Source organism: Mesitornis unicolor, unplaced genomic scaffold (assembly GCF_000695765.1).
Source record: "Mesitornis unicolor isolate BGI_N332 unplaced genomic scaffold, ASM69576v1 scaffold5588, whole genome shotgun sequence".
Classification (NCBI taxonomy): domain Eukaryota; kingdom Metazoa; phylum Chordata; class Aves; order Mesitornithiformes; family Mesitornithidae; genus Mesitornis; species Mesitornis unicolor.
The window spans coordinates 128,247-140,461 of NW_010201035.1; the positions used below are offsets into that span (position 1 = coordinate 128,247).

The window sequence follows — 12,215 nt, forward strand, 5'->3', positions numbered from 1 at the left end:
TTCCTACCTTGCTTTAAGCATCCCAGGAGTTCTGCTGCTGGGAGAGGCCTTCTCCCTTATTGTCATCAATCATTTTGTTACTGCCACTGGGACCACTGGGATGTCCATTTAACTAAATCCAATTCCCCCCCAGGTTTCTACTCTAATTTTGACAGGTTACACTAAGCAGGCTTTTACATCAGTCTTGGTATCTAATTACCCAAATAACACCGATTTCTCACCTGTTAATGAGGTCGTGGCATGCCCCATTGTGCTGGCACGGCTGGCTGACACATTCATTGAAATCCACCTCACAGTGCAGTCCTTGGTAGCCTGGTGCACAGGTGCAGGTGTAGAACCCAACGTAATCATTGCACTGCGCTCCATTCTGGCAAGGGTCTGACTCACACTCATCTATTTCAGCATCACAGTTCACACCTTTGTTACAAAACAGAGAAATATCTGCATTACAAATCCAGAAAAGTCTGTGCTGCCTGGACTTCTGAGCTGGAATCACAAAAGCCATGTTAGCAACCCAAACTGGCTACCATTGTGGTCTAACTTTGCCATAAGAATATTGGGAGCTCACGAACAGTGTGTGATTCTTACAAATTAAGGACCTTGAATTTTTGTTTGTAAACAAAATTATTTTGTCTAGACTTTTGGATTTTAGTCTTCTATCAAAAGTAGTTTCCAGTATTTGCAAAGCTACAGTCTCCTTCATTCAGCTTTGTTGTAGCAGCCAGTGAGTCAGCACTTCACAAAATTATACCATTTTTCTGAGTAAGCCATACAATCTTGATCTTACATACAGCTCTTAAAAATCTACCAATGGCTACTTTGGTTTGGGATCCTTTGAGGGCAGAGAGGACAGGGATGGGAAGAGAAGAATCACACTGCTAGTGAGTGTTATTTTAACCTTTAGATAGGATAGAGCCCTTACAGTTTTAGTTAGACATCGTACTCTTCACTTGTGTTGCACTGCAACTAAACAGATCATGTTCTACAGCAGAGGCAGTTGCATTTTGGGTAGAGGAAAAGTGATCTCTGCCTGCTTCTCCAAAATATTGTGCCATTTGTTTAAATATTTATGACTTGCTTTGAGATACCTAGGAAAAAAGCATTAAAGCAGTGCAAAATGCTAATTGCAGTGATACTAGTTATTAGTAAGCAATTTTATTATGAAATGCTATTAAAAAACAGGTGTTAGTCCAATACTACTAGTCAAGAATAACAGCAAGCTGCACATTTTTGGCCCAAAATCTCATCTTTCCCTGACACACGTCACACAGGAAGCCTTATTCTATGCAACTGTCTTACCATACCAAATTCCACCTCTTTGAGTTGTCCATGGCCTGGCATCACCTCCAACCTCAGTCATTACAGTGGCACCTGCCAATCCATCTAATCCCCCTCTTGGCAAAGGCTCACCATGCAGTGGACGTGGCCACCCTAATCTTGACGGAATGTGGGCCCCCTAAGCTGGTGCTTCAAACCCGTCAGTACCCACGCAAAACTTCCTTCATCCAAATTCCAGCTGCAAGCACCAGGAAACAACCCGACCTTGCTGCCAGTGGTGCTGGAACCTCTGGAGGGAGCACTGGCTCACACGGCAAAGCCTTACATTTCACATAATCTTCTCCAAGAATAACTCGGAGCACAACAAACTCCTCCAGCTGCCTGGGTTGTTTTATCGTTCCCTTGGCAGGGGAATCCCACACTCCTGAACTGAGGATTCAGCACCGAGATAAAAAATAAACCGATTTGCAAAGACAGAATTACGCTTGATACTCAAAAGCAGTAGTAACCTTAAGGCCTTCACAGAAATTCCGTTTTGTTTTCTCCTTCATCTCTGTTTTTATCAGAGTAAGTCAGCATCAGGGACTGCATTCCTGATGTTGTAACTTCTCCTCATTCCAGCAGTAATCAGCAGCATTCCTTCACAGCAACCCAACTCCTCCAACACTTCAGTCTGTGACAGCGAGGAAGGCTGAGAAAGTTCACGTGCGAGGTGGTACCAGGCAGACATGGGCGCAGTGCAATTGCATTCCACTCTGATAAGCAAAGCTGCAGAAAGGAGAACCCCCCCTCCGCTGTCTCCCTCAGAGATAACTCCCAGGGGAAGATTATTCTCTGAGCCTCTATTAGCACAGATGCACAGAAACGAGATACTTCTCTTGCATGCCAAAAAAATTTCACCATTTCAAAAGAAACCTCCAACTAAAAGCCACTTTGTTCCAAAAAGGCTACTTCCCTCAGAAAAATCCTGCAGGACAGGACACGGAACTACCGGCCAGATAGGCAGAGATAAGTTACACCTGGAAACACTAAGTATACATTTCCTGATAATAAATCTCTTTTCTTGTAGATCTCCCTTAATTCCACACTGAGAGCTAATCACATCTACTCTGTATCTCGTACTCAAGTCTCAGTCGCCTCATTTTCACTCTTAGATCCATGCCTCTCCACATCCATCCATGCAAATCAAAGCCTCAACTATTGACCAGAAGCCGCAACAAGAAGCCCTACGCCATTATTCACACACATTACCAAACACTCCAGAAATCCAAGTCGTGCAACAGAGATTTACTCTCAGAACCGTAAACCAACAGCTTCCCAGGACAGCTATGAACACTACAAGACATGTCAGCAGCAGGCAAATTGTGGAATTTCATGAACAGCAAGACGCAACCCAACCACCCGGCTAGTACATGAGCAGGAAAGGTACCTGTGTAGCCGGGGCCGCACTTGCACACATAGTGATCCATCTCATTCAGGCAGGTGCCATTGTTTCTACAGGGCCGGGATGCACACTCGTTGATGTCTATCTCGCAGTTGTATCCTTGGAAGCCCGGCACACAGAAACAGCTATACTCATTCACCCTGTCTCGGCAGATGGCTCCGTTCTGGCAGGGCATGGAGGCGCACTCATCAATGTTGTCTCTGCAGTTGGCCCCGGTGAAGCCAGGCTGGCAGACGCAGGTATAGTCCCCAGGACCCTCGACACACGTCCCGTTATTTAGGCAGGGGTGGCTAGAGCACACTGGGCTTTCTGTTTGGCAGCCTTCTCCATTCAGTCCTGTTTGGCATTTACAGGTGTATCCATTTACACTATCTACACATTCAAAATGAGGATCTTTACAAGGGTTGCTCTCACACTCATTAATATTAACGTTACAATCAATACCTGTGAAGCCAGGCATACAGATGCATTCATATTCCAGGAGTCCTGGAGTCCCGTGGCAAATCCTATGGGCAGGACACTCGTGTTTATCACATGCATCATAGAGACGCTCACAGTTTACACCCGTGTAGGCCACAGGCTCCACAGGGCAGGTGCACTGGTAACCCACTTTCAAATCCTTACAGCTCCCACCATTCTCACATGGGGATGATGAACAGCTGCTATCGTTTTCAGAGAATGAAGTTCCTGTTGAGAAAAGAGACCTTTGTTAGTCAGCAGATATAGCCCTAAGGAAGAAAGCTCTTCTGCTGATCACCACATCCCACTGCAGCCTTCTGATCCCATTTCTTGTTCTGCTCCACTCCTGGATACATAGGAGATGCTGTGGGGTAGAGACTTCCCAGACTGATTCCCTTACAAGTGCGAGGAAACCTCCAAACTTGGAAGTAACTCTGCAAAAACCTACAGAGCAGATGTTTTGGAAATGTCTATGAAAAATGGCCACAAAGCAAAGGCAGAGCTCATGAAAGAGCAAATGTATCTGAGAAATAGCTACTGCTGCTGGTGAGACAGTCCTGACTTGGTCGAGCATTGGAAGTCACACAATCACTAGCATTTAACCCTGTTTTTAGATGCTGTTGTGTAAGCAGCTCTTTGCCTTTTTTGCTGCCTTCTGTACGTGACTGTGGGCCAGCTGGTGACAGGAATCAGTCTCTGGGAAACTCCAGTTACTCTGATGTTACGTCCAGTTACTCACAGCTCAGCACCCCTGGCCTCACTGCAGCACCACTGGTTGAGAAATGGTGTTTTTACCATGTCATACTCCATGCTAAGGATCTGCCACGATCACACACCACAGCATCACTTCTCAGCTGACCTTACACATTCTCTCATTTATGCCATCATTATCCCAGCCCGTTTTTGGTCATGTCTGCCTTGCTCTGGTGCACCTTCTACACATCCAGTAGTTAATCCGTGTCAGTGGTTTTCTATCAGCTTACTGCCCCATCAGCTCCTCAGTGTCTGTACCTGAAGGTAGAGGCATCCGATGCCAGGGCCTGAAAGGGATTTAGAGGAGTCTTTGGTTTACAAAAGCCTGCCCCTGCCCTGACCTCCCCCAAATTCTTTCCAAAAGACTGCGGTGTTTCTAAGTCTTCTTTTAAGAGGCAGTGCTGATGGGGGAGGGAGAGTGCTCAGGGATTTAGACAGCCCTTTCTCTTCCCAGCATCATCTCTACGCCCACCCCTCCATTCCTCTCTCATGTGATGCTGGGGAGAGTTGCTGTGCATTGCACTGTCCAGCAATCTCATTATTCTGCCATCAACCCTTTTATTCTCAGATTCCCAGTCAGGCAGAAAACAAGGATGACGGAATCTGCCTGGAATCTCTGCAGCAATTAAAGAGTGGGAGCACAGGAAACGATTTGCAAAAGAGCTTTCCTGGGCAGGAGATAGGAGCCTTTGTACCTTAATGAGTAACCAGCCCCAGCCCGTGCTCTCACAGGCCAGAAGCAGTCGGATTAAAAAGAGACCAAGTCCCCTGCATGTTCAGAACGACTTCTGCAAGAATTCACAGAATCACAGAATATCAGGAGTTGGAAGGGGCCTCAAAAGCTCATCCAGTCCAACCCCTGCCAGAGCAGGATCACCAGACCAGGTCACACAGGAACGCGTCCAGGGAAGGAGACTCCACAACCTCCCTGGGCAGCCTGTTCCAGTGCTCCGTCACCCTCACAGTGAAGAAGTTTTTTCTTACGTTCACATGGAACCTCCTATGCTCCAGCTTGCTCCCATTGCCCCTTGTCCTGGCATTGGCTGTCACTGAGAAGAGCCGGGCTCCTTCCTCCTGACACTTGCCCTTTACAAATTTATAAACATTAATCAGGTCACCCCTCAGTCTCCTCTGCTCCAAGCTAAAGAGACCCAGCTCCCTCAGCTGCTCCTCAGCAGGAGATGCTCCACTCCCTCAGTCATCTTTGTGGCCCTGCTGGACTCTTTCAAGCAGTTCCTGTCCTTCTTGAACTGAGGGGCCCAGAACTGGACTCAATATTGCAGATGTGGTCTAAGCAGGGCAGAGCAGAGGGGAAGGAGAACCTCTCTCGACCAGCTAACCACTAACCTACTAACCTCATACCCCCCAGGATGCCATTGGCCTTCTTGGCCACAAGGGCACATCGCTGGCTCATGGTCATCCTGCTGTCCACCAACACCACCAGGTTCCTTTCTGCTGTGCTACTCGCCAGCAGCTCAGTCCCCAACCTGCACTGGTACATGGCAGTGTTCTTCCCTAGATGCAAGACCCTACACTTGCCTGTACTAAATAGGTACCAAAGCCTTAGACTACCACCTAGCTTGAGAAAGAACACATATGATGATTTTAGCTCTGGTTTTGTTATTTTCACCCATCAGTCCTAGGGCATACAATAAATCCTCTCAATTTTGGAACAGATCATTATATGAATATGCACCAAATGCTAATAAGCATAATGAGTAAATTAGGTTTCCCTGCTGTACAACATACCAACCAGGAAAACGTGTAATTCAGACTATGCTGTTTCATGAAAACGGGGAAAAAAATCAGGTCCAAAAAGTCATTGAATGACAAGAGTTCATAGTTTTCCACAAAAGTATTTGTGGTGGAATTAATTATGACTCTCGGGATTTTTTCCTTTATGTTTCACAAGAATATGAAGCAGTGATGTTTGCTTTTGCAAATATATTGCAGTCACACCATCCTGCAACCCTACTCTGAAATGAAACTGGAGAAGACTACAGTTTCTTTGAAGAAAATGTTCCAGGCATTTAGGGGTGGATTAGGAGGAACTTCAAAGGCCAACAGAGTCACATTTAAAGCATTCACTGAGCTCTGCCAGGACAGGTCTGGTTTTACACTTTAAAGGTAGCTGACAGAGATTTTCCCTAAAAGGTGAGGTTTGTGACCTTTTGTATCACTTCAAGGCAAACAAGCTGCATTACCAGGCTCTGTTTTAATAACTGGCTTCAGTCATTTTACACTTTATACCTTTACTAAATCACCTTGTCAAAGGGTGGTGGCAACAGCGAGTTTTCTTGCCATAAAAAGAGTCCTGAGGAATCCCCTGCTTCAGCACAGCAGGACCGGGTGCTGCAGCACTGCACTGGCAGAGCTGTGGGAACTGATAAAGACTGCAGGAGGAGGAGCAGCTTCTCAAAAGAGCTGTAGCAAAGTTTCTGTCCTTTTCTTTTAAAAAACCCTCAACTTTGCCCGTTCTCCATTATCTCACACATATTGTGAAATTTCAGGGGTGAATATGGGAACATTAACGATAACAGGAGTTGTGTCTTTCCTGTCTTTGGGTGGATCAGAAGTGGGGCTTTCCGAGACAACAGGATGACAAAGCTACAAGAATCAAGTCCACAGATGTCCAACTTTTCTCACCCCTTCAGCTTCTCTTTCCCAGAAAACCAGCACAATTCACATCACCCACAGACCAACTAAAAAAAAAATGTTTAAAAATAGGATGTAAAATACCAGTCTGAAGCTGCAACGCTTTTAAGAGGTAATCAGGCTACCCTTATGCACAACAGTGTTTCCCCATGACATGAACTGAGCAGAGCAAAGGGAAGTGCACCCTCCTCAAGAACCTTTTACTGTGAAGGATTCCCAGACAGAGAAGTGTTCACACACTGCATCTCCTGGTATAGCACTTCTGTTTTCAGTTAAACAAGTTGCAACAAACAGGACTCTGGGATACTCTCCTCTTGTTTCAGTGATATACTTTTGGAAAAGACGAGTACTGATTTATGTTTCTAAAATTATGACCCAGTCATGATGTATTAAGTACCTTTGGTACATGGGTTTGTTACTGAGTTCCCTTGACTTCCATGCTATTTCAAATCTTGCTCCCTACGACCATCATCTTTTACAAAAAGGCACTGCAGGCTTGTGGAGAAAGAGACTTCCTACAGGTGTATTTCACCTGCCCCACTCGCTACAATAAATGGAAAAAAAGACACTTTACCACCAAGAGGTGAGAACAGCAGGAGAGCAGCTTCAAACTGCACTGCAATAATAACTGAGCTGGAGGAATTGTGAACGCTGAACAGCCCAGCCTGGTGCAGTTCTTACCAGTCAGACTGTGCCCCTGAGGATCACCCCAGCACATTTCCCACTACAGAAAGATACTGAGACCAAGGGTAGAAAGGGAACCCCTCCATCTCAAGTATCAGAGCAACACAACTACTAAATAAACTCTGAATAAAAGAATGGAAAGAGTTCTGTCTCCACGACAACAGGAAGGCATGTGCTTATATTAGTAAATCCCTGCTGACCTCTGCTGATCTTTCCCTGTCCTGGTCAATGTAAAGGATTAGTGAAAGGGTACACGCCACGGCCTGTTCCCAGCATCACACACCGGGGAAGAGGCCTGGACAGGCCTGGAAAGGGGCTTTCATGCTCTTCACCCTCTCTCTTCCCCACCCTTGCTAACTTCAGAAGGAAGGGAGGGTAAAATCAAACCCTGCTTGAGGAAGCACCTTCAGTGTACTTGTCCAGGGAGCATCCAAGGCCTTTTTTGGTGGTTTTACACATATATCATAGGGCTTTACAAGCCCCATTTCCTTCTTGACACAGAGATTAAACCTTTCCTTCCCAGGCCTGAGCATAGCACCTGCTCCTAGTAACAACAGCAGCAGAAAACAAGGCCCTGAAATGCTCTGAGACTACTGACAAGCTCATGTCATGCTAACAATTGGCTCTGAGTTTTAACCTACCCTGTATTATATTATTCTATAATCTGTATTCCTGTTTAACACAGTAAAGGGCATCTTTTGACAGCTGCTTTAACAGTGGGCTTTTCTGTTCAACATCAGAAAATGGGATGTGGGCATGGGAAACTTTCCAAGACACCAATGTTTGATCACAACCACCAAGCCCCTGAGCTGCAGCAGCTTCCCACCTCTGGCAGCCACCAGAAGCTCTGCTGAAGCAGCTTGCTCCCACTTATGACCTGCTCCCTCTCCCACTATTAGGATCAGGAATAACCAATTCCCCTCAAGATCCTGGTGCCCAGAGTCAAGTTCTTCCTCTCTATTTTTCCATAGCAACCACTTACTTCTTTTTTTCTTTTTTTGTGCAAATGGTACGAAAGGAAAGGAAGAAATGATACTTCAGTGAAAACACAGGCTGAAATACTCTCTACTGGCTGAATCTAATCACCATAGTTATTATCTCAGTTTACCAGCTTACCAGATCTGACAATCTCTGTGAAGCAAGACATGACACCTAGACAAAAAAACCCCATCACTTAAAGATTAGATAATCTGAAAGCAATGTTGGCAATCAGCAACTAGTGCCTCTAAGACAATACTGAATAAATGGTCCAGCAAGACACTAGGGATCCTAGCAATGCCTATAGCATCTTCTACAGGAGTAATTTAAAAAACTGCCTTATTATTCATGCCTTTGATATATCTTGTAGAGTTCTGGTAGATTAAGCACCCAAGCCCAGTATCTTACCCACCTACCAGTTTGGATACTAATTTAAAAAGTCCCTGACACACTGCAGGTTGCAGTTTTTCCTACCCAAAGTTTTAGATGGATTCGTGTGTTCATCACTTCCCAGACTACTCCTTACATTGTTTTTCTTTGTTACTGGTGACCAACAAGTTTTAAACCACAACATTTGCATGCTAGGTTTTTGGTGTGACAGAACTCTTTAATGCCAAAGCCAGGTACACAGTCTACTAATGTAACCTATTCATAAAGAATTTATAAAGGCCGAGACCACTAGACTTTCATTAGGACAGGCATAGGAACAAGTGGGTCAGTTTCCCCTTGTGAAACGTGCATCATATTTACCCTCTGAAAGAAGCAGAACGCTGATTTCTGACTCTCTCCCACCCAGCTTGCCCAGTGAATTGCTAAATGGTGCCAACCGGTGGGCAGCAACTCACAGGGCTGAGCAGTGCCAATGTTATGGCCAGAGGCATTAACAGCATTCATCAGAAATACCACTTCAGGGAATCAAACTTACTCTGAACACAGGACAAGTAGCCAGCTAGCTCCTTTTCATTATCTGTTCACTATTTTAACACAGATTTGCAGATGTAACTCCTAGAACTTGGAGAAAGACAGAAGGCATAAATCCATGTTTTATGGCAGTATTGGATGTACTGCCACAGTAGCTCTTTGATCTTTTGTGCTTATAGCATCCCAGTATTTTCCCTTAACAAACACTCCTCCACACTGACCTTCACAGTTTACACATTCTCTGATCTCTCAGCCATTTCCACAGATCAAACACTGAGACAGGGGGGGTTCCTGTGTATTCAGTAACCAGATTGAGTCACAAGCCTTAATTTCCAAGTCCTATTTAAATATACTGACAATCAACAACACAGCTGAAAAGACTGTATTGCTTTGTTTCCAGGTTTTGAAGCGACGAAGATTTCAGCTGCCTGTGTGTCCCAGCTAATCTCAAGAGCCTGCGTTAGAGCAGACAGCAAACTACCAGAAAAAAGGTTTGTCTGCACATGTTCCCTCTCAGTAGGCGTCCAAAGCACTTTCTGGGCCAAAGGTATGTGAATTATTGTGCTCACTGCTGGCTAGAGAACAGAAATGCTGTGGGAATAGAAATGAGAAGATGCTCGTTCTGCCCTCCAGAATCTCCTTTACAACACAACAAATTGAGAGCTATTCTGCCCATTACACAGAAAGCAGCAGTACAACTGGAGACACCTGCAGAGTGTGCACCACTGTCCCTCTGGGGTTTATCTTAAGCTACTGGAGATGGTGTGGATCTGGCTGCAGGGCGGTGTTATGGTTATGGCCTGCAATAGGCCATCTGGATAAACAAAATTTTCTCAACATTTTTGAACAAAGAACTTAGCCACTCTGAGCTTCAATGACCTCTGGAGTCACACAATTAGAAATAATTTTTGAAAAGTAGTCATATGCCTCACAAGGGCAAGAAAAGTCATTTCTTTGTGGCCTTAAAATGCTACAAGTGCTACGTAAATAACACCATCCACTACAGTTAAAATCTGGCAGAATCCCCCTTGCAAAATAGGAGCAGGTGGAAAGGCTGTGGAAATCACCACTTCCCTTGAGCTTTGCTGGCTGTAGCAAGAGATGTCATCCACCTGCACTCCAAAAGAAAACCATGTTCTTGGTAAGTCACTGTTCCAGAAAAGAGCTGTGTCCAAGAGTGTCCAAGAGCTGTGAGTGCAATGGTCAAACAGCACAAATGCCCAGAACCAGGCCAGCAATACCACACATGCAATGGGCCTTCCCTTTGCCCAGCTAAAAGCATTCATAATTGCTCCACACTCCAGAGCAGTAGCTATGGTTACCAGATACAAAAGACAGTCCCGCTGCTTCCCCATGGCCAGAGGAATTCCAGGCACTTGAAGTGAATGCACCAAACAAAGGAGTTGGTACAAGAAGGGAAAAAAAAAATCTGACAAAAAAACCACCTATTTTGACTTTCTTATTCTTTGAGGTGATCAGAGCAAAGGAAATTTAGGGAGGCTTCAGAGAGAAAAAAAGAACCATTGGGGAATCAAAGGAAAAGTTGCAAACTTTCTCCAACTCTCAAAAAGTACATAAACATCACCCAGTAATGGGAGAAAATCCCAAATGGAGAGTTCAGCAGATATTAGCAGAGAAAGGGCACCTGGACTGTATTTTCTGCCTGTTCTCCGTATTTTACCTCCACTTCTTCATGTCATCGATCATTTCTGTCTTAGCTCGGTGGAAACCAAACAGGACTTTTAAATAGAGATACTGGCCTGGCAGTGCCCAGGAAAGGATAAGGAGGCCGGTTCAGTCCCAGTCATACTTTCCTTCAAAAGGCTGGACATGCTCCTGACACGACCTTATAATCCAGAGATGACTAAAACAGATGTCCAGGCCTAGCAGATCTCCAGGCACCCATTCCAGAAGAAACAGAGAAATCTATTTTTTAGGGAGAGTAACAAATTGTATACAAGGGTGACTTTTGGAGCCCAGAGACATGTTCACATGAACCTGAAGAATCCCAGTATACTTGAGCATGTGCTTTGGCTATAAAAGAAGTTTTCAATGGGGAAAACCAAAGCAAGCCAAAACCTCCCATCAGTGTGATAGACTATTTTGTTACCTCATCTTGGTGAAGCTTCAGGATGAATTTGCTTTATACAAAATTTCTAGGTGACAAGACTCGTGTACCTCTTCCTCCACATTTTGTACCAGAGGTATTTGGCACTTCAGCACATTAGTGTACACCCCTGGGTACACTCCTTTTTTGCCTAAATATATTTCTAAAGCATATAGAATGGATAGAAAGCTCTGTGTTTCTTCTGTATGTAAAATTCAGAACTTTTCAATGGCAAAAATGGTTACTATAATAGCTCAACTCTTAATTACATAAAAGTGCTCACACTTTCAGCTCTTGTGATTAAATGCATACATACACGTGGACAGGGAGAAAGACGAAAGGAGACAGGAAATAAATAGAAGGAAAAACGTATCTAGAATGAAACACCTGTTTATCTCTCAGATAAGAAGTTTTCAGGCTTCAGATCTAACTGAGAGTGACATTTTGTTCCGTTACCATCGCAACACAAGGGCATGTCACAGATCTCATCCAAAGTTACCGCATAGCGGCTGGGTAAGAATCAGGCACAGAAAATGAAAACTTACCCCAGAATAAGAGGAAAAGTGGCAGCAGGAGAGCAGCATTGTACGCCTTGGCTGTAGTTTTCTTTAATTCCATGACAAGTTTCAGAGTGGCTGTTCTAAAAACCTCTGGGGAGAAGCAGGAGTTGGAAGCTACCAAAGAGCAGCTCTCCCCACATCACGGACTTCAGCGAATTCTCCCTGCTACAGGCACTGGCTCCATGCTCTGTGGGACCGGGAACTAGCACTGACACAGTGGACAGAGTCCCTGTTCGCTCTCCGATGCTGCACTCATTCTCCTGGAGCAAAGGGAAAACACTGCCTGGATCACACGGACTGAACCGCACGGGGCAAAGCAAGGCGGATTTACCGGCACAGCAGCTGAAGGGCTTACAGGCCCGCGACTGAGAAAAGC

At 45.0% G+C, this 12,215-nt stretch overlaps 1 protein-coding gene across 1 annotated transcript in view; it reads right to left on the reverse strand.

The window, feature by feature from the left end:
• Positions 1-12,015, reverse strand: part of LOC104544919 (protein crumbs homolog 2-like) — a 34,925-nt gene extending 22,910 nt beyond the window's left edge. The window contains exons 1-3 of the mRNA XM_010189924.1: positions 11,825-12,015; positions 2,708-3,409; positions 222-417 (exon numbers count right to left, since the gene is read on the reverse strand). Coding sequence (XP_010188226.1) covers positions 222-417; positions 2,708-3,409; positions 11,825-11,897 — 971 coding nt within the window. The 5' untranslated portion in view covers positions 11,898-12,015. The remainder of the gene's footprint in view (positions 1-221; positions 418-2,707; positions 3,410-11,824) is intronic.
• Between the last annotated feature and the right edge of the window lie 200 nt (positions 12,016-12,215).